Source organism: Paroedura picta, chromosome 2 (genome assembly GCF_049243985.1).
Source record: "Paroedura picta isolate Pp20150507F chromosome 2, Ppicta_v3.0, whole genome shotgun sequence".
NCBI classification, from domain to species: domain Eukaryota; kingdom Metazoa; phylum Chordata; class Lepidosauria; order Squamata; family Gekkonidae; genus Paroedura; species Paroedura picta.
Window position 1 is genome coordinate 177,846,522 of NC_135370.1, and position 22,852 is coordinate 177,869,373.

The 22,852-nt window shown below is 43.6% G+C and overlaps 1 protein-coding gene across 7 annotated transcripts in view; it reads left to right on the forward strand.

Moving 5' to 3' along the window:
• The window catches only part of C2H14orf39 (chromosome 2 C14orf39 homolog), a 36,387-nt gene extending 15,167 nt beyond the window's left edge, over window positions 1-21,220 (forward strand). For all 7 annotated transcript variants that reach the window (XM_077323940.1, XM_077323936.1, XM_077323938.1 and 4 more), the window contains 11 exons: window positions 474-594; window positions 2,224-2,315; window positions 4,286-4,425; window positions 8,784-8,863; window positions 10,171-10,256; window positions 10,346-10,410; window positions 12,119-12,192; window positions 15,808-15,947; window positions 16,560-16,692; window positions 18,816-18,873; window positions 20,872-21,220. In XM_077323940.1, coding sequence (XP_077180055.1) covers window positions 474-594; window positions 2,224-2,315; window positions 4,286-4,425; window positions 8,784-8,863; window positions 10,171-10,256; window positions 10,346-10,410; window positions 12,119-12,192; window positions 15,808-15,947; window positions 16,560-16,692; window positions 18,816-18,873; window positions 20,872-21,059 — 1,177 coding nt within the window. In that variant the 3' untranslated portion in view covers window positions 21,060-21,220. The remainder of the gene's footprint in view (window positions 1-473; window positions 595-2,223; window positions 2,316-4,285; window positions 4,426-8,783; window positions 8,864-10,170; window positions 10,257-10,345; window positions 10,411-12,118; window positions 12,193-15,807; window positions 15,948-16,559; window positions 16,693-18,815; window positions 18,874-20,871) is intronic.
• Window positions 21,221-22,852: the final 1,632 nt, after the last annotated feature.

A 22,852-nucleotide genomic window follows, 5' to 3' on the forward strand; every position in this document is an offset into this window, starting at 1 on the left:
CGTGACCGGCCCATTCTGCTTGGCGGGAAGCAGTGGTGCTCCGGCCTGCCCCTTGTCTACATAGAGCTCGTACATGCGCACTTGTGCACTAGTGCCGGTCACAGAGAGATGCAGGGGTGGGGCGGGTATATAACTAACTCTATATTTTGAGTGCAAATGTTATATGCCCAATTGTCTTATATGCCGGCAAATGCGGTATTTCTCTTTTGCTTGAAGCAAATTATTCAAATAGGATGGCCGAATCTGAGCATAAAGGTATTGAACATAAGCAGTGTGATAGTATAGACCAGCCTTTTACACTAGTATAAGCTCCCCTGAGCCTGTGGAATACAGTGGGATATAAATCTAGTATTTTCCATGGCTGAAGCCCAAGTAAGCGCTTCAGTTTTTAGGCTGAACTGTGATTTCCAATCAGCTTTTTACTTGTCTGTTTGTTGTTGTGTGAAGTTTATTGATTCCTTAGCTTAAGAAAGTGCGTCTTTGAGGCACAATACAAAGGAAACTCTTCAGCAGGCAAACATTCTGAGGCAGCAATCACTTGAACTAGACAAAACAGCCGTTGAACTGGAAAAGAAAACGCAATCTTTCAGGCAGGTAAAAAGTCTATTATTAATTTAATGTTGTGTTACATTATGCATTAAAATATAATTCTGTATCTCACCCTGCTGGCCTTCATAGTGAATACTTTCCATATTGTTATTACAAAGTAAATTATTTGATTGTAAGAAAAGGAAATGGAAATTCTCCAAGAAGTTCTGAGCATGCCCTGTTCCTCTTTGAAGCTTACATAAGTGCTGCTTCTCATACATAATAGTAGCTTCTCCTCCAGTTCTCACAGCTTTTGAATCTGAGCCAGTGTTATTGCTGAGCCAGTTAGCCATTAGCGATGACACACATACATACATAATTGTTTTTAAGTGCTCAAAGCAGTTCGCTTCAGTAATTCTTACAACAGAATAGTAAGCTACTAATTAGACAGCTAAGTAAACAGACTCGTGGAGTATAGGTGCATCAATGTGTACTAGCCCTGGTGATGACCTATGTTCAGAAGCAATCAGAACTCCAGTGCCAGGAGGCAACATCAGGATAAGTCTTTGGCCACTATGCCCTTTAATGCTTTATGAACCAATTTTTTGGGGGGGGGACGGGGGACATTCTGTTGTTGGCCCTCCAGAGTAAGTGATTGGCCAGCTTGGTGTAGTGGTTAGGAATGCAGACTTCTAATCTGGCGAACCGGGTTTGATTCCATGCTGCCTCCTACATACAGCGGATACTAGATTGGGGTGGTGGTGGTGGTGGAAGAACTCTGCGGATGGCCTCCAGCTCCCCCCAGGACTTGAAAAGGCTGCAGGCAGACAGGCAGGCAGCTCTCACGCTGTAAGCCTCCGAGCTTCAGAGGGAAGTGGAAGGAGGAGGGGGTGGTCAGGGGTGGGGGATGGAAGGCGATTGGCTGGCCGCTGGACAGACAGTCAAGTCAGTTGGAGGAGGAGGCACTCGGGGCGGGACAGCCACCCTGAGTGGGTGTTGTGCTGAGTGGCACGCTCCTCCTCCAATCCCTTACCAGAAATATTATGTGGAACAGATGTTTTGTTGTTACCGGCCCTGAGCCTACTAAGGAATAGTTGGTTTTAAAATAAAATTAATATTACTATTATAAGGTAAGCAATGGAAAAAGGAGACTACCTATACGATTGGGAGCATCCAGGGATGAAAATAAGCAATTAGGTTAGTTCTGATTACCAGGAAGAAAGAAGATGAAGTGGTACCTTCCATGTTCTGCTTCAGGTTTCCTGAGAGAGGCAATATGTACTTGTGGTTAGATTGCAACTGAATTATGGTGACCTCAGCAAGGGGGTTTCTAGTTAAGTGAGAAACAGCAGTGGCTTTCAGTTGGCTTTCTCACCCTGAGCCTTCAGGGAGGGCGGTATATAAAAACAATAAACAAACAAACAAACAAAGGTTGCCTCAGTAGTCTTCCATCCAAGTAATGACCCTGCTTAGCTTTTGATATCTGATAAAATCAGAGTACCCCAGGCCACTTTCCCTCTTTGACACCACCAGCGAGAAATTTCATTTCAGTGATTTAATTTAAGTGATTTAAGTGATGCTCAAAGTCATCCTTGGTGCATTGATCTCTTGGGAAACATGTAGGCTGAACTGCAGTGCTTGTCAAATAAATGTTGATTAATTATTTCAAGATATTTTTACATCACTTTTCTTTAGCAACTTGAAAGTGTTACAGAAGATCAAAACCATTCTGAAGCGGGAGAAGAAAAAAGTGAGGAAAATCATGAAACAAATGCATTTGTTAAAAGGTAGCATTTTAAAATCAAGTTGACTACACATGGATGAATGTGGTGACACAAATCTCCAGAACATTATATAAATCTTAGAACACATCTGCAATATAAATATATACCAGTCATAGCCATTTTGCAGTCAAGTCTTTCGCCGAAGAATCCTGAAAGTTTTCATTTGCTGAGAATGCTGAAAATTCTCTGTTAGAGATCTCTGGCACAAATACAACTAGATTGTTTGGGGGAGAGTAACGCATATTGAATCAGTTTAGATCTACGATGTACACCTGTCTACCATCTCAGTGGGAACAGGCCCTTCATTACTTCAGTGTAGTCAGGAGTGGTTTAAGCATTTTCAGGACCCATAGAGCCAGCTTGGTGTAGTGGTTAGGTGTGCCGAGTTCTAATGTAGCGATCCAAGTTTGATTCCCCGATTCTTCTCCACCTGCAGCCAGCTTGATGACCTTGGGCTCGCTACAACACTGTTAGAGCTGTTCTGACGAAGCAGTAATATCAGGGCTCTCTCAACCTTACCTACCTCACAGGGTTTCTGTTGTGGGGAGAGGAAAGGGAAGGCTATTGGAAGCCACTTTGAGACTCCTTCTGGTGACATTTAAGAGCCAACTCTTCTTCATAATATTAGAGCCAGTTTAAGGATTTGCGAGACCCTAACAGAGTACAACTGTGGTGGGAGCAGCAAGGCTGGGGGCAGAGGGGCCCCCTTCATTGGAAAGGGGTGTCACTAAAGTGTCTTTAAAGGAGGAAAAGGGGGAAGGAGAGAGGCTACGGCCCTGATCCATGGGGGGTAAGACACTGTGTGGAGCCCCTGGAAGCATGGGGCCCTTAGCATGTGCTATATGGATAAACCAGCCTTGAGTGTAAAAGGTAAAGGTAAAAGGTAAAGGTATCCCCTGTGCAAGCACCGAGTCATGTCTGACCCTTGGGGTGACGCCCTCTAGCGTTTTCTTGGCAGACTCAATACGGGGTGGTTTGCCAGGGCCTTCCCCAGTCATTACCATTTACCCCCCAGCAAGCAGGGTACTTATTTTACTGACCTCGGAAGGATGGAAAGCTGAGTCAACCTTGAGCCGGCTGCTGGGATTGAACTCCCAACCTCATGGGCAGAGCTTCAGACTGCATGTCGCTGCCTTACCACTCTGCGCCACAAGAGGCTCTTGGCCTTGAGTGTAGTACAACAAATTAATGTATTACTTTTGAGATTCCACTATAGCACTGAGAGCTATAGTCTTTAACTCTAGCACTGGAGTCTTTAAACAGCGTCTGGACAGATACTTCTCATGGATGCTTTATGCTGATCCTGCATTGAGCAGGATTTTGGCCTAGATGGCCTGCATGGCCCCTTCCAATTCTATGATTCTAAGTTGTTTTGTGTGTCTTATGTAGAAAGACAACAACCGTTATTTTAAATAGCTGTACCATTATTGTAAGAAACATTACTGAAGTCTAACGATGAGTTTGTTAACATTTGGGGCAAACCTCTTTTAAAATGCGACAAAACTGGGTTTTATCTTTTAACTATGTAGCCTAACTACTTTAGAATTCCATGTGGCACTGCAATTGCCCAATTAACAGGTTATCTTCTGTAAACTAAATATATCAGTTGGTAAGAGGAGGAATAAAGCATTTTCCAAATCTTTCAAACTGAGTTACAACATGTTCATCCAGTAGAATGGAATTAGTTAATTAGCAAACAGAAATGTTTAAAGTGTCGACATACATGCACACACTTTAACAGATGTTTCCGGACCGTACTGTTGAGCTGGGGTGCCATGATATATGCTCTGCCATATGCTACACCCTGTCACTTGGGGCTTTAAGGGAATCTTGTTGAGGAAGAGATGGCATACTTTCTCCAGGTCTTATCTCTTAACTTATTAAAGTCCTGCCATTTTCACATCTCCTGCTTCTGGTAAATTTCCTTTTCTGTTCTCTACTTGTTTTCATTGAAGTTTTCCCCTCCCTTTCAGCTGGTTCAAAAAAGATGGTCAGCTCCAAGTGTTAAATGAAGAACATCAGAAATACAAACCATTATATTTCCCCAGCATTTCTCAGAAATTTGTGCGAAGCATGCCGACACTGAAGCCATTGTTCCAGCAGTCAGAAACAGGTGTAGTTTGTGTCTATAATGAAAACATGTTTATGTTTAATTTTTGTCTGGGGTTTTAGGAAAGCATAAATCTTTCCCATGCTGTAATAAAGTCTCTCTATGTAATAAGATAAGGTAAAGGTACAGGTATCCCCTGTGCAAGCACCGAGTCATGTCTGACCCTTGGGGTGACGCCCTCTAGCGTTTTCATGGCAGACTCAATACGGGGTGGTTTGCCAGTGCCTTCCCCAGTCATTACCGTTTACCCCCCAGCAAGCTGGGTACTCATTTTACCAACCTCGGAAGGATGGAAGGTGAGTCAACCTTGAGCCGGCTGCTAGGATAGAACTCCCAGCCTCATGGGCAGAGCTTCAGACTGCATGTCTACTGCCTTACCACTCTGCGCCACAAGAGGCTCTCTATATAATAAGATATCCCCATATAATAAGCACTGAGGACAGCTCCACACTTTGTCCAGCAGTCATCTCTGGCGCAAGTATTCCAAAATTTCCTGAACATGTAAAGTGAAAAGGGCATATCTCTACCTTTAAGTACATTCAAGGCAGCAAACAAAAAGATCTCTCTTTCTCTCAGAACCTGTAATGACAAATAACACATTTATTTATTGATATCCCATCTTTCTCCCCAGAGCTCTGTGCATCATTCTCTTCTCTGCTGTTATATCCCCACAACAACCCCGTGAGGTGTTGCAGAGTTTGAATATACGGAGAGGAGCAAAACATCAGGCTGCTTAAAATAATAAAATAGTTTCATTAGGAGGAACAACTTTGCATAGAAAGAAGAGAGAGAGAATTAGTCTTAACAGTCTAATTGTCTGTTTTGCTCATTCTGTTTGTTCAGGAGGCAAGCGAAGGTGCAGGAAGTCTTCAGTTGAGCCAATCAGGACACAGCAGGAGATAATTTGAAAAAATTCCTACAGTATTTGCTGGCATATAAGACTACTTTTCCTCCCTGAAAAACATGCCTCCAAGTGTGGGGGTCGTCTTATATGCCGGGTGCACTTCAATTGGGATAGATATAGCTGCCCATAGTACTGTATTGTAATGTAACAAACTCTATATTTTGAGTGGAACTATTTGCATGTCATCTTATATGCCCAGTCGTCTTATACGCCGGCAAATACGGTAATCTAACTGTTAAATACACACCTCCGATGCCCCTCGTAGGATAGTCTTCATATGTTTTTAGAATCAGGCACACTACTTGTTAGGTGCGAAGTCGTGTCCAACCCATCGCGACTCCATGGACAATGATCCTCCAGGCCTTCCTGTCCTCTCGGACTGTCTTTTTGCCACCAGTTACTTCCACAGCTGAGCGTCCTTTTGGCTTTGGCCCAGTCGCTTCATTCATTCTGGTGCTACTCGGACTAGCCGTCTGCTCATCCCCAGTAGCATATTGGACACCTTCCGACCTGAGGGGCTCATCTTCCAGTGTCATATCGTTTTGCCTTTTGAACTTGTCCATAGGGTTTTCATGGCAAAGATACTGGAGTGGTTTGCCATTTCCTTCTCCAGTGGATCACCTTTTGTCAGAGCTCTCAGCTATGACCTGTCCGTCTTGGGTGGCCCTGCATGGCATAGCTCATAGCTTCACTGAGCTATGCAAGCTCCCTTGCCATGGCAAGGCAGCGATTCTTAAAGGGGGAGGCACACTACAGATATTGCCAATTCCAACAAAAGGTAGGTTAGGCTGAGAGTATAGGACTAGCCCAAGGTTACCCAGAAAGCTTCCTTGGCAGAGTTGGGATTCTAATCTGGGGTTCCCAAATCCTAGTCTGACACTTTAACCCAGGGATTCCCAGCCAGGGTTCTGCAGACCCCTGGGTGTCCATGGGAGCTCTGGAGGTGGTCTGTGGACTTTTCCATCCTGCCTTAATGGACTCGGCCACAAGCAAGGGAATCATTTGCTTCCATTTCTCCCCCCCCCCCCCAGTATGAGTTCTTTCATGGTTTCTGAGCCGGGGAGGGGTCAGAGCCTGCATGCCTCTCCTCACTTTAAACTGCATCCTTTCTCCCCCCCCCCCCTCGTCATCCTCAAGCCTGCCTGTGTTAACACAGGTAGGGATGTCACTTTTGATGACATCCAAACCAAAAAGGAGTACACAGAGAAAGTGAAAGCAGCCCAAAATAAACAGGTCTTTGTATAAATAGTGATGACTAAAATAAAAATTATCAGGGTGATTTGGAACCAAGAAACACAACATATGTATAGTGTTTTATTTCACAGACTTGTTTACAGAGTCATTGCTATTTATACACAGTCCTTAATTATTTCTCGGATTGTTCTTGGATACTTGTTCTTGGATACTTCTGGTGATATGTTACTTCCAGGGCTGTGGTAGGAAGACATGGCCAGCTGACATCACTTCCGGGGCTCCTCAAAGCCTGTAATTGTATTTCAGGGATTCGCCCACAGTCAAAAAGTTGAAAAAGGCTGCTGTAACCACTGCACCGAGTTGACTTACCTGAAGGCATCTTGACGCACATATATGAGTGTTTAAAGATGGAGCTATATTGTCCACAATAGTGTAGCCTCAGAAATCATATTTGCCATATTTTCTGGAGCTGCCTTGATTAACACAGGAAGGCTGTCTGAGTGTTTCTACACAGTCAGCTTGAGAAGTTGTGTCCACTATTCTTAATTAAAATGATGTCTTTTATATTTGTGTCACCTGTATTCTGTTATACCTCTTTCATACAGGACATGTTCTTTCTATATTACTTTGAAGTAGAAAACCTATACCTTTAAAGAAACAAGAGTTAGTCTTGAAGGCCCTGATACCCCCTATAATAAAACATGGATGAGGATTTTTGCTTGCAGTCAACAAAAAGCTCTTCCAAAACACACGCTAGCACATCCTGTTCAGACTGCAGGCACTTTCGGAATTTTGAAATCATGTCATAACAAAATGGAGAGGTGGGACCAATCAGAAAATCCATGAGGTACTCAAAATGTTGGGAATTTCTCTGTGCATTCTGCTACGAAATTAGTTGTTTCTGGGTTCCCCTACTCCAATGAACTGGAGGAAACCAAACACTCGGTCTTTGGTTTGGGGGAAGACATACTTCCGTAATGAAGCAGATTGGCACCAGATAGAGTTGCCAGCCCTAGGTTGGGAAATAGCTGGAGATTTTTGGGAAGGCGGGGCTTGGGGACTGGAGGGAATTCATCAAGATATAATGCCATTGAATTCACTCTCCAAAGCAGCCATTTTCTCCAGGAGAAATGATCATGATTAGTAGACATCCATTGTAATAGAAGATCTCCAGTTGACACTAGGAACATAGAAAGCCACAATTTATTTCTTTGTACTGTAAGAGGGAAAACACACAGCACCATTGCTTTAGGATGCTTAGGGATGATCCTGTGTTGAGCAGGGGGTTGGGCTAGATGGCCTGTATGGCCCCTTCCAGCTCTATGATTCTATGATTAAAAGATGGTACCATCTTTTAATCATTTTCCTTTTTTAAAAAAACGTCTATTGTTAGAGCTTGCTAGATATTGTATCTTGGAGAGAATGAGTAGTGGTTGTTCTATAAACAGAATAAATATGGGACTCATATTTATTGATGTAAAATATACTGAAAAATTAATTTAAACCTCTTAAGAAAAAGGGAAACCATCCGGAGTTTTGAAGCTGATTTCAACAGAATGCAGCTATATCAACATCATGCTCAGCCAAATAGGTTTCAAATGTTGCACTGGTAAAAATTTGTCCAATTTAGTAAAAAAGCTCATGTCACACAAATGAAAATTTCATGATCCCATCTGTCACCCTGTCATGGCCTCACCAGATGCAGTTTTGCTAGGCTGTTGAAAAATTATGGCAGCAGTCTTCCTCAAATTTTGAGATTTCAAAACAAGAAAACCACTAATATATCAGTATGCAATATCTATGGTAACTCTTTATGCCGAAATATTCTGAGCCCACTGTGTTTAAGTATGTGGTACAGTAATGCAATATTTAACATATTGGGGAGAAATATACTGTATAGACAATTTGTGGTGAATGCACTAAAACACTTGATGAGTAGAAAAATCTGATTGTATTTTTGAAAGTGAGGTTGGAGAGAAACAGGTTGTAAAGAGGGTCAGGCGCCACATTGAGAAGCTTGTTATATTCAGATACCACAAAATGACCTTTACCACCAGTTGGTAGATCTTAGAACCTTATTCTGTTTTCTGTGTCCCGTGGCTGTAATCAAACCTAAAGGTAAAGAAGTTGTTAGATTTGTTCTGAAGTTTGGTATCTGTAAACAGATACTCCATATTGAATATATCCTTGTTTTGTTTTCTTCAAAATGCATCTAAACTGCAGCACACTGTATTGTTACTAATTCTGTTATTAAATAATCTAGGTACACAGGAGAAAGAAGATTCTGTAAGACATGCAGCAGTGACCAGTATTTATTTCAGTCATGTGGAAAATGAAACACAGGTATGCACAAATGGCAAATAGATAAGGCCATTGGTGAAATATGGAAGGATTAATGCAAGTAATTTTTTTCCTTGTTAAAACATATTTTAATTATTGAAAACAGGCTTTAATTGTAGCTATTTCAATATTTAATAGATGAAGTCGCTAATAGAAACTTTAATTTTTTAACACACTTAAAGCATTTATAAGACATTTCTTCAAGGCTTGGCAACTTATAACAATGATTCAAATCACAAAAACATACCTAAACAAAAAAAAATACAACTATGGAACAGAAAAGCAATTTCTAGCAACAGCTAACAGTCTCATCACAGAAATTTCAATGGAAAACCTCATTGAAACTAAACCACTGTTTGGTTCCCAGCCCTGCACTACAAATGTCATGGAATATTTGGGGTGGAACTTGATGAATTTCAGGAAAACGTAATATCACATCTAGGTGATATTTTGAGAATTCCCCATAATCTCTTTGGTAAAGACCATAGAGACTAAAAGAAAATCCTAGAAAGTCGCTATGAATCCCTCCCACTATTTTTTTTCTTCTCAAATTATCGAGGGCAGAGCATTTCCCATTGCTAGCAAGCCAACATTTCTTCTGGAAATGACAAGTTGTCTTTCCTTTTGTGTACCTTTTAATTGTGTACCTATATATATTCAACAGAGCCTCTTGTGGCGCAGAGTGGTAAGGCAGCAGAAATGCTGTCTGAAGCTTTCTGCCCATGAGGCTGGGAGTTCAATCCCAGCAGCCGGCTCAAGGTCGACTCAGCCTTCCATCCTTCCGAGGTCGGTAAAATGAGTACCCAGCTTGCTGGGAGGTAAACGGTAGTGACTGGGGAAGGCACTGGCAAACCACCCCGTATTGAGTCTGCCATGAAAACGCTAGAGGGCGTCACCCCAAGGGTCAGACATGACCCGGTGCTTGCACAGGGGATACCTTTACCTTTACCTTTATATATTCAACACAGTCACGTTGCTCAAATATAGCTCAAAGGAAAAAAAAAGCAAATAATATACTTATTTAGATACAGTGTTCTTCATGTAACAATAATAAGCATACCCAACTTTAAAAGCAATTTAAAGATGTTGGTTCACTTTTATAATTTCCTAATGTTTTTCCTTCAGTCTGTTCCTTTTTTTAAAAAGGGGGGAGGGGAAAAAAGCAAATGGGAGGAAACCTGAAAAAAAAAAGACTGTGACCTATAAATAGAGGTCAAGAAAGCAGGATTTGTATAGCCTAAGGAAAAGTCATCATGTCTATTGTTATTATTTTGTATTTTCCTCCATTTGAAGTATGTCCTTTGTTCTAGAAATGTAATGACACTGCAGGAACATACAGTGCAAAAGCTGCACAAGTTACCTCTACCACAAGCTTGCAAAGAGAAACACCATTCAGGTAATTAAAAACAACAATGTATTTTCACTTATGTCTCTTGCAAGGAGTGCTGTTGATACAAACTTAATCCCCCTATTCTATTTGAATAGGTTGCTGGCTTATCAGAAGCAAACAAATAGCAAGCAGATCTTGGAGACAGAGGCTACAGAAACAGGTAAAATGCTCCTGAGGCATTCAAAAGAGGCTATAGTACATCTGGCTGCCAACCTCCATGTGGTAGCTGGAGGTCTCCTGGGATTATGACTAACTTCCAAATGACAGAGATCAATTATGCACAGACCGGAATGCCCATGATGGCAGCGACAGGGCTTCGGAGAAAATCCGCCATCTGAGGCCTGGCCTGATCCATAGAGGCCATCTAGTCCAGAGGTCTCCAACCCCCGGTCCGCAGCCTGGTACCGGGCCGTTAAGGCCATGGTACCGGGCCGCCAGCGGCCGTGCCTACCTTCCCCTCCCCCCGCAGCGAGAGGGGGGAAGAGGCAGGCGCGGCCGCTGGCACACCAGCGACGCAAACGCGCACGCGCGGAGCCGCCGCGCATGCGCGTTTGCGCCCTCTGCTGGCGAAAACGCGCACGTGCGGCTGTTCTGCGCATGCGTGTTAGCGCCACAGTGGCGAAAACGTGTATGCGCGGCAACTGCATGTGCGTGTTTACGTGCACCTGCTGTGGCCGGGCCGCCGGCTCTCTCCCACCCTCGGAGGCGGTCCCCGACTACAAGAAGGTTGGGGACCGCTGATCTAGTCTACCCCCTTTTCAATGTAGGATCAGCCTCAGGCATCCATGCTAAGGATCTGTCCAGCTGCTAATTAAAGGCTGCCAGTGAGAACTCACCACCCCCTTAGGCAGCTGATTCCACTGCTGAATTATGTGAATTTTTTTTCTTTCCTATCCAGCCAATACTGTTCTGCACATAGTTTACTGCCATTATTGTGGCTCCTCTCTTCTGTTGCCAACAGGAACCACTCCCTGCCCTCCCCCAAGTGGCCACTTTTTAAATACTTCAAGAAAACAATCATGTCCCCTCTCAACCTCGTCTTTTCCGAGCTGAACGTTTCCCCCAGCCTTTCCTTATAGACCTTGGTCCCCAGGCCCCAGATCATCCTTGTCGGTCTCCCCTGCACCCTCTCCATTTTGTCCATGTCCTTTTTGAAGGGAGGCCTCCAGAACTGCACACAGGACTCCCAAGTGCAGTCTGATCAATGCAATATATAGCAAGATAAAGCAACAGAAGGACTGGCATTCCATGTTCAGCTATAGCCATGTTACTTCATACCATGTTACTTCTTTACAATGGGAGTGTAGGCCGATACAAGGAAACCTTGATGATTGAAATGAAGTGAGGAAGAGTGCTTGCATTCGAAAGCTAATGCCTTGAATAAATCTTTCTTGGTCTTAAAGGTGCTACTAGACTCTGGTTTTATTGTACCATTGTTGTTGTTAGGTGCGAAGTCGTGTCCGACCCATCACGGCCCCATTGACAATGATCCTACAGGCCTTCCTGTCCTCTACCATTCCCCGGAGTCCATTTAAGTTTGCACCGACTGCTTCAGTGACTCCATCCAGCCACCTCATTCTCTGTCGTCCCCTTCTTCTTTTGCCCTCGATCGCTCCCAGCATTAGGCTCTTCTCCAGGGAGTCCTTCCTTCTCATGAGGTGGCCCAAGCATTTGAGTTTCATCTTCAGGATCTGGCCTTCTAAGGAGCAGTCAGGGCTGATCAAGGTACCATTGTACCTTGATCTTTAAAACATTTGTATTAGTAGAAGCACTAGGATTACCAGATGGATGTTCGGATTTTCGACTATTCGCATCACAGAATTGACAAGATATATATATATATATTATTAATACAAACAATTTTCTAGTCGCAGAAAAAGAGCTTGATGTCATAGGGAGAGAAGAAGGAAATGAACTGAAGGACAGCACGTATGCGTCTCAAGTGAGTTTAACATTAAGTTTGTTTTATCTAATTATTTTCATTGTTTTAATGTCCAATTAGTACATTAGACGCTGCAGTTCTAAGTTATTCTGACTTGTGTTGATTGATAACGTCTGCTTGAATGCCTTAAATTATCTTACATACTTCTGCTTTGAAGTATGCTGTTCAAAAAATGCAACCTGCCATGCTGACCAATATTTTCTGCACAAAGGATTTGTATCTGCTCATATTCCTAACAGGGAAGATTGTCATTATTTCATTTTCATTCTTCTTTTCTTCCATTACTGTCTTATCCAAGTACTAGCGAGGAACCTAAAGGTTGAGCTGCAAAAACATTTTTAGTTAAAATCCAAATATATTTATTATAATCATGTGCACATAATTTTAAAAAACTGATAAAATCTCACTCTTCTTCTGCTTAACACATGAGAATGCACTTTGAACGAGAGTTGGGCAATACTGAGAACAGTGGCTTTTGAACAATATTTCACAAGGTGGGCTCCATATTAAACATTCTTATACACAATGAATATAAGCTGGAGATTATTATTATTATTAATAATAATAATAATAATTCGATTTGTATGACTGCCACTCTCGGAAACCAGTTCGCAGCGGTTCACAATATTTCAATACAAATCAGTACATTTAAACCCTTTAAAATTCCCCATTAAAAAGCCCATAAACAGTGACTCACACATGATGATGGTGATTGAATAAAACTGTTTCCACACAGGCCCACTGGATGGGCAGAAGGGAGCGGATGGATAATTGGGGATAGGATGGAACAATCTGGGGAACAATCTGGCCTCTTCCCGCCCCCCCCCCCCAGGGAGAGGGGTCTGATCTTAGTCTCCGGGCCACCACCTGGCCTCAGACAAATGCCTGGCAGAAGAGCTCTGTTTTGCAGGCCCTGCGGAAGTCAGAGAGCTCCAACAGGGCCCGCACCTCTTCAGGGAGCTCATTCCACCAGGTAGGGGCCAGGACCAAAAAGGCCCTGGCCCTTGTCAAGACTGGGAGTGTGCCTCCCGGGGTCTTGGCATCATCATCAGATTCTTACCCTCAGAGCGAAGTGCCCTGCACGGGGCATAAGGAGGTAGACGGTCCCTCACTTTCAGAATTATTTTTACCATCTAGCAAGCCCTAATATTATATATTTCTATATATTGAAAGTTTTGACCACTGAGGAAGACCCCTTAGGTCAGGCTTTCTCAACAGGGGTTTCATGAAACCCTGGGGTTTCTTGCCAAGCCCTGGGATGGTTTCCCAATTGGGTGGGAGTTAATTAGTTTTTAAATATATTTTTAAATTAAAAATTGATTGGGTGATATAACCATTTATGGTTATTTTGGGGGCCCTCACGTAATGGCCAATGATGGACTAGGAAGTGGTGGAAATGGACATTAAAATCTTTGCCGGTTGAGGTTTATTTTACATGGTAGCGACTGGAGTCCAGAGAGGCAAGTGCTCTCATTATAACTTATCTGTGTTGGGGAGATGGGGGTTGATGGAGCATGATGTCACATTCAGTGGGAGTTTTTTGGTGATGTCCGTTCTAGTGGCATGTGCCTTCCGGGGCATGGCAGGGAGGTGTGGCCTGCTGACATCACTTATGGGGTGTCTCGAAACCGGAAGAATGTTTCAGGGCTTTCTCAACAGTAAAAAGGTTGAGAAAGGCTGCCTTAGAGGTTAAAATGCATCTGGTTTTTGGTCCTTATATGCTACATGTTAATGTTGATTCAGTACTTGCTCTACTGCACAGTGTATATAACTGAGTGTTTTTAACATTTTTATGTGCATCTAATTATAATAAATATTTAGATTTTCAACTTTTTTTTTTTTTTTGAAGCTCAACCTTTAGGTTCCTAACTTGTCTTGTCAGGTTGCGTTTTTGCTCCCTTTTTTGGTTGTTTATCCAAGCACTAGCCTGTCCCAATCCCAGTTAGTTTCAGCAAAGTTATAAGGTGACAGTGGGTACTCCTAACTCTGGAAGACACTGACAGTCAAATCCACTAATTAAGTTAATCCACACTATCCGTGTTTAAATTAATGCATGCCCCAACATCAAGATTTACTACATGTGCAAATATAGGTTGAAGATGCGATTTGTTGGTCTGACACAAATCAAAACTGTGCAGCCTTATGTGATTTATGCATCTAGAAATCTGGAATGTGGAGTGGATTGCCTAATAACCCTAATCCAGGAGTTGGTTCTGGTTCTGTACTGGGGATTCATAGGCTGTCAGACAGCAATTTATAGTGCTTGCGTAAGACTAGCAAGTGAATGACTTGGATACACTCTGGAATAAGCATGGACATGAAATCATATACCCAGAATTAGACTTTGTTGGTCTTAAAGGTGCCACTGGACTCAGACTTTGTTCTGTTTGCTGCAGACCAACACGGCTACCCACCTGAACATTAACATTATTAACTTTTACCAAGAAAAGCTCTCAAACATAAACAGTTGGTATTATGGCTGTAAACGCCATTCACAGCCAACATGACATAGTGGTTAAGAGTGGTGACTTTTAATCTGGAGAGCCGGGTTTGATTCAATTTAATAAAGATGCAATTTAATAAAGATAATAAAGATAAGTATAAAGTTCTGCATCTGGGTCAGAAAAATGAAAAGCATGCCTACTGGATGGGGGATACGCTTCTAGGTAACACTGTGTGTGAACGAGACCTTGGGGTACTTGTGGATTGTAAACTAAACATGAACAGGCAGTGTGATGCAGTGGTAAAAAAGGCAAATGCCATTTTGGGCTGTATCAACAGGGGCATCACATTAAAATCACAAGATGTCATAGTCCCATTGTATACAGCACTGGTCAGACCACACCTGGAGTACTGTGTGCAGTTCTGGAGGCCTCACTTCAGGAATGATGTAGATAAAATTGAAAGGGTACAGAGGAGAGCGACGAGGATGATCTGGGGCCAAGGGACCAAGCCCTATGAAGATAGGTTGAGGGACTTGGGAATGTTCAGCCATGAGAAAAGGAGGTTGAGAGGGGACATGATAGCCCTCTTTAAGTATTTGAAAGGTTGTCACTTGGAGGAGGGCAGGATGCTGTTCCCATTGGCTGCAGAGGAAAGGACATGCAGTAATGGGTTTAAACTACAAGTACAACGATATAGGCTAGATATCAGGAAAAAAAATTTCACAGTGAGAGTAATTTTTCACAGTGAGAGAGGCAGTGGAATAGACTGCCTAAGGAGGTGGTGAGCTCCCCCTCACTGGCAGTCTTCAAGCAAAGGTGGGATACACACTTTTCTTGGATGCTTTAGGATGCTTTGGGCTGATCCTGCGTTGAGCAGGGGGTTGGACTAGATGGCCTGTGTGGCCCCTTCCAACTCTATGATTCTATGATTCCTCACTCCTTCTCCACATGCAGCCAGCTGGGTGACCTTGGTCTAGTCACAGTTCTGTTAGAGCTCTTCTCACCTAGCAATTCTGTCTGAGCTCTCTCAGCTTCACCTACCTCATGGTGTGTCTGTTGTGGGGAGAGGGAGGGTAGGCAATTGTAAGCTGCTTTGAAACTCCTTTGGGTACTGAAAAGCGGGGTATAAAAACCAACTGTCCTTCTTATATTTATCATTTTCCTTTAACAGGATGAACAGATAGACAGTAGTGTTAGAAAAGCTGGACATAATTCTGCTTCAAGAGAAGAGCACACTGAAAGCTTCCCCAGAACCCCTGAACCTAACATATCTGTGAAGACACCCGAGTCTAATGGAGCTCCTTTTGAACTGTAAGGATTTTTAGTTATAATATTATTCAAGAATGTTGCCTTTTTCCAAGGCTCTCGGCAACATTGTTTCTCCTGTCTCTAGTTCAGTCCACATCTTTAGTATATTTTGATTGGTCCATAAGAGAGACTATGTTACTTTCCGCTTTAGGAGACGTAGCTCATTTTAGCCACGTTTTGGATTCCGATTGGATGTTGCAAGTTGGCACTCTGCTTTCCTCATTTGGGCTTTCCTCCCCTCTTTTTCCAGGTTGTAATTTGCCATATGTTTTCCATGTTGGGTTTAGAAGAAGGGAGCAGTGGCTCACTAAAGCTCATACCCTGCCACAAATGTTAGCTTTTAAGGTGCTACTGGACTCTTGCTCTATTTAATTGCAGCAGGTTATTCTAACAACAACAAAAACCCCACCAGTTAGTTATGGAAATATTTGAGAATCAAAGCATTTAGAAAATGGAATGCTAGGTCCAGCAGGGAGATCATGCTGAGGTTGGCTAGAGTTAGGTGATCATTAAAACCAACAGAAACCCATGTCAGTTAAAAACTAGTTGCCCTAGTGAAGTTTTAAGAGTTATATTAATTTTCTTCCTGTTGCTTCTCTTTTTTCATTATAACAGACTCCAAACAGAAAATGAAGGGTCAGCATCAAAGTCACCAGCATTCAGTTTTCTAACCAGCTTTAACGCAAAGTCCCCAGCGTTTAATTTCTTTGATTCGTCTGCGTTCGGAGTTGAACAATCACCCGACCAGGTAACATTAAATTATCAGCATGAGATGGAACAGATTGAGAAAGTGTTCTTTTAAATGTCATAGTTAGGCAGGTCTTGCTGAGAGGATTAGATTCTTTCCACAATATTTTACACAGATGAAGTTGCCTTTTTAATTTTAATTACGTTATTTAGAGTTTGTCTTTCCCACAGAGATTCAAAGCCCGTTACACATAGTGAGTCAGTACTATCAACAATAACTAATGCATTAGGAGATTAGAAGTCTGGAACCACTAGAAGGAAACTGAAACACAGCATAAATATTAGCATGTCACATTAAGCAGTACAGAAATGAAAAACAGGATCCTGCTTTCAGTAAGACCACAAGTCATTAATCCAAGTAAGTTTGCAAACCATTTTGTATGGTGCAACCCTGTGGCCTGTGCAGAAAAGCCCTCTGGAGTAGTTCAGTTTTGAATAGTTCATGGAAAGCCAGGAGAGCAGAGGTTTTCCTGAACTCATTGAGCAGGCTGTTCCCCAAGGTGGGAGCTACAACAGACAAAACACATGTACAGGCAGTTGTTGATTATAGTGACTCAGACTGTGCTCTATCAAGATTAGCACTGACTATTCCAGGATTTCTCAACCAGGGTTTTGTGACAGCTCTGGAAGGATTTCCTGAATGGGTGGGAATTAATTAATTTTTAATTAAATTAATTGTAATTAATTTGTATTGGTCAGTCCCGGCCACAGGGAACCTCTCCTAGCCTCGACCAGGGCCAAGACCAGGGGTAGTCAAACTGCAGCCCTCCAGATGTCCATGGACTACAATTCTCAGGAGCCCCTGCCAGCAAACGCTGGCAGGGGCTCCTGGGAATTGTAGTCCATGGACATCTGGAGGGCCGCAGTTTGACTACCCCTGACCAAGACCTTTTCAGTCCTGGCTCCTACCTGGTGTAATGAGCTCCTAGAAAAGAGCTACGAGTCAAGCAGGAGCTTCCGGTGTTCTGCAGGGCCTGTGAGACGGAGCTCTTCCGCCAGTGCAGTGAAAGATCTGATGGGTTGTGATGGATTCCCCCTAGAAAGACACCCCACCATGCTTGTTCCATTAGTGGTGGCCAGCAGTTGTTGTCCTAGAAGGGGGAGCCATTTGGCAGTGGGGGAGGGCTTGTTTTTACCACCGTTCTTGTTGTACTTGTTAATGTTAATTTTATTGGATTTTTTAATGGGAGTTTTAGTGTTAACGAGACCTGCCGGTATTAATTGCAGCGCTTTTCGATAGCGCTCAGATTTAGCTACATTGGCAGTCGTGCAGAATGTCCCTCTGACAGGACTGTGGCAAGCCAAGGTCATTCAGCTGGCTGCCTGTGGAGGAGTGGGGAATGAAACCCAGCTCACCAGATTAGAAGCCACTGATCTTCACCACCACACCAAGCTGGCTCTACATATTTGCCAGCACATTGCTTAGTTTTATGATTAATTCAGCATAACATTTAATGACAATAACCTTTTATTTATTTATTTATTTATTTATTTATTTATTTATTTATTTATTTTATTTTCATTATTTTATTTTATTTTTAATGACAATAATCTTTAAACCGCTCTGCGGGAGCGGTATAAATAAAACAGTAAGGCCTGTAGGGGTGGGCACTGTCCAGGATGGGGGAGGGCAATGATTGGCCCTGGACTGACAAGTGGCGGGCCCAATCGGGAGGCGCGAAGCCCCAAGACTGATCAGTTGGGAGGCGCAAAGTGCCTCCCAACCTACCTACCCCGCAATGTGGGCCACCTTCACCCCACAGCGGCCATTCCTGTGCTGGCCACCGAGAGGCAAGGTAGGCCCAGAGGCCTCGAGAAGCTGGGCCAGGAAGGGGAGAGAAGAGGCCTTCACGGCCGGGGCATGAGCTCCTGCCAGTTCCTGCCCTGGCCGCGAAGCCGGGAATCTACGCCAGGAGGGGGGGAGGAGAGCTTCGCGGCCCAGCTCCTGCCCTGGCCTCGAAGACGGGAAGCTGCTCTTTGAGGGGGGGGGGGGGAGGGCTTCGCGGTTGGGACAGGGCTTCTAGGCCGCTGGACAGGAATTTGAGGGCTCCTAGCACCCGCTGTATTTCAGGCACTAGTACAGTAATAAATGTCCTGTTAGAGTGTGTTATTATTGTGTTTCAGACAGGCAAAAACTATTCTGCTGGAAATCTAAATCCTGTTTCCCCACATGAACCTATTGGTAAGTTTTTACAGCAAGATGAATATTACCAATAATTCCTGCATATTACTCTGTTAGTGATAACAGTTATACTGGCAGCGGTCCTTATACTATGAGACATTTTACCCATAGTTTCTGAGTATTATCATTAACAGTCATGTTGACAGGCCAACACATCCTGGAATTTTTAAATTTAGTAGCTGTTGTCAACCCTGGAGGCCTTCAATATGGTGACCACCAAGTGTTTTTAGAAAGTGGGCTGGGTCAGGTGGGACTTCTGCCCAGCACAGGTTCTAATTGGCCACTGGTGATTTTATGGGCTATGACTGTCTGAGCGGAAGTAAGCGGAGGCGGCCATTTTGTTGCCGTGCCTACCATGCTGTGTCAGGGTTCTAAAGGTGCATGTAGACTCAAAGAGGTCAGAGACATCTGGTATACTCAATCTATCTGCACAGGCAGAAAAAGACGAGGGGCGCTCATATGGAAGCAGGGCTAATCCCCGCTTCCGCATGATGCAGCCACTGGACAGACCCCCTCTTGGGCTTGCCGTGGATCGGGCCCTCAGTTGACTTGGCTAGAGAACAATAATTATAATATTATGCATTGTTATCTGCCCTGGCCCAACGAGGAAGGGCTAGCTATAAAAATAAAGTTTATTATTATTAAAGAATACTTGTTGTTATGTGCGAAGTCGTGTCCGACCCATCGCGACCCCATGGACAATGATCCTCCAGGCCTTCCTGTCCTCTACCATTCCCCGGAGTCCATTTAAGTTTGCACCTACTGCTTCAGTGACTCCATCCAGCCACCTCATTCTCTGTCGTCCCCTTCTTCTTTTGCCCTCGATCGCTCCCAGCATTAGGCTCTTCTCCAGGGAGTCCTTCCTTCTCATGAGGTGGCCAAAATATTTGAGTTTCATCTTCAGGATCTGGCCTTCTAAAGAGCAGTCAGGGCTGATCTCCTCTAGGACTGACCAGTTTGTTCGCCTTGCAGTCCAAGGGACTCGCAAGAGTCTTCTCCAGCACCAGAGTTCAAAAGCCTCAATTCTTTGACGCTCGGCCTTCCTTATGGTCCAACTTTCGCAGCCATACATTGCAACTGGGAAGACCATAGCCTTGACTAAACGCACTTTTGTTGGCAGGGTGATGTCTCTGCTTTTTAGGATGCTGTCTAGATTTGCCATAGCTTTCCTCCCCAGGAGCAAGCGTCTTTTAATTTCTTTGCTGCAGTCCCCATCTGCAGTGATCTTGGAGCCCAGGAAAATAAAATCTGTCACTATCTCCATTTCTTCCCCTTCTATTTGCCAGGAATTGAGAGGGCCTAAAGAATACTACAGTATCTAATTCTTACGTGACAGGCCCAAACTTGAATGTTGGGCATATGTTGGTTCTCTTACGTTAAAGGACAAGAGTTTATGAAAACCTGTACCTTCAAATGTTCGGACAGCAGTTGGGGGATTAAGGGGAGAATGAATTCTGGGTAGGAGTGATGGGCAGAGGCCCATTCCACAAGATAGTGGCCATGCTGGGACACCACTGGTACGTTGCTGAGGAGCTGCATGCTCCACAACATAATGTGAACACATTTCAGCACCAGATCTGCTCCAGTGCCGAGATGTACCCCAGAGGGGACACATTTCAGTGGGATACCTGGCGTCCCACTGAAATGTGTCCCTCTGAGAAATACAGCAGTGGTGGGATGGTTTTGCCACATGGGGGGGGGGTATTCTGCAGGAAGGCAGGATTGCATGGAACACAATCCCACCGTCCTGCAAAATTTAAAAAATGACCCGGTCCGCCCTGTGGCGTGGCAAAATGCTGCAAAGCCAACCTGAGCATTTCCCCCCCCCCTTCTGGGCCACCATAGAGCGGGGAGAACAGGCCTGCCACAGGACAGGCCCTGTTGGCCCCTGCAGCAGCTAAGGGAACGCAGAATCTCCCATGTTCTGATGCCTCGTCTCATAATATGATTATATTTGTGTCAAACCAAATTTTAATTCAAGTTATTATGCCCTTCAAGGAGATTTATTTGGAAAAATGGAAAGTGAGGATTCGTTTGCATTTTCCTTCCCGTCATGTTCTTCTGTCCAAGGTTTTCAAGATGGAAAAGATGACTTCAATTTTCCCTTCACTTTTGGATCACAGACTGCTTCCAAAAAAGGATTTCAATCTGCTTCCCAAAGCAGGAAGACATTTTCATTTTTTTGATGGTGTGGAATAGCCATAGTTATTTTAAGATGGCAAAAATACTGGGAAGGTATTTGTCATTGTTGTTGTTTCTAGAGTTTTTAAATAATTGCTTGTAGTGTATTTTAACTTGCACAACATTAAAGTTATTTTAACGTACGCTAAAAAGGAGTTTGAATAAACATTTGTGTGACTGGCTCTTCTTTCAAGAAAAAAATCTCATTTTTTACAGCATAATTAGATGATGTCATATGTTTTTGAACAACAACAGCTCTGAGATTGGGGATGGGATGGGACGGGTTGGAGCAGGAATGATGTCAGTGCACAAACTTTACTAATTTGTCCTTAAGAAGAAGAAGAAGAGTTGGTTCTTATATGCCACTTTCCCCTACCCAAAGGAGGTTCAAAGCGGCTTACAGTCGCCTTCCCTTTCCTCTCCCCATAACAGACACCCTGTGAGGCTGAGAGAGCCCTGATATTACTGAAGAAGGAGAAGAAGAGTTGATTCTTATATGCTGCTTTTCCCTACCCGAAGGAGGCTCAAAGTCGGCTTCCCATTCCTCTCCCACAACAGACACCCTGTGGGGTGGGTGAGGCTGAGAGAGCCCTGATATCACTGCTCGGTCAGAACAGTTTTATCAGTGCTGTGGCGAGCCCAAGGTCACCCAGCTGGTTGCATGTGGGGGAGCGCAGAATCGAACCTGGCATGCCAGATTAGAAGTCCGCACTCCTAACCACTACACCAAACTGGCTCTCAAACTTAACTCTGAGCTGCAGCTCTGAAATCCTCAAAGTTTATGTCCAGTTTAAGAACAACAAAGTTTTATTCTGGGTGTAAGCTTTTGTGTGCATTTGCTCATCTTCTTTAGATATAATTTTAAGTCTGTACAACTATTCCTTCAGCATCCCTAAAAAATTCAGATTTCATGCACCTATAGAAAACACCAACCTACAGAGTTTAACTAGTAGAATTCCTTTTGAGATGGGGAGCCAAGGAAGCTTGTAGCCAGACGCGGATGTTGGATTTTCGTAGGGCAAACTTTAATAAACTCAGAGACATGATGAGTGTCATACCATGGACGAGAATGCTGGAAGGGAAGGGAACATGTGAAGGGTGGGCGCTACTCAAACAAGAGCTATTGCATGCTCAATCAATGACTATTCCAGAAATACGAAAACACTGCAGGAGCTCTAAGAAGCCTATTTGGATGAACAGAGAACTTCAAGAGGAACTAAGAAAGAAAAGGAAAATGTTCAGGAAATGGAGGAAAGGACAGAGCTCTAAAGAAGAGTACCTACAAGTTACTAGGCACTGTAGATCAATCATCAGAAAGGCCAAAGCTGAGAGTGAGCTAAGATTGGCCAGGGAAGCCCATTGTAACAAGAAAAGATTTTTCAGTTACGTGAGGAGCAAACGTAAAGTAAAAGAGGCAATAGGCCCGTTGTTGGGTGCGGATGGACAAACTCTAACAAAAGATGCAGAGAAAGCAGAAAGGCTTAGTGCCTATTTTACATCTGTTTTTTCTCACAGGTCAAAGTGTTTAGGCACATCTAGAGATGGCTGTAGCCAAAGGATAGTGTCTGGGTGGCAGGTTAACATGGATAGAGAGGTTGTCGAGAGGCATTTAACTGCACTGGATGAGTTCAAATCCCCTGGTCCAGATGAAATGCACCCAAGAGTACTCAAAGAACATTCCAGAGAACTTGCACAGCCCTTGTCCATCATCTTCGGAACCTCTTTAAGGACTGGAGATGTCCCGGAGGACTGGAAAAGAGCAAACGTTATTCCGATCTTCAAAAAAGGGAGGAAGGAT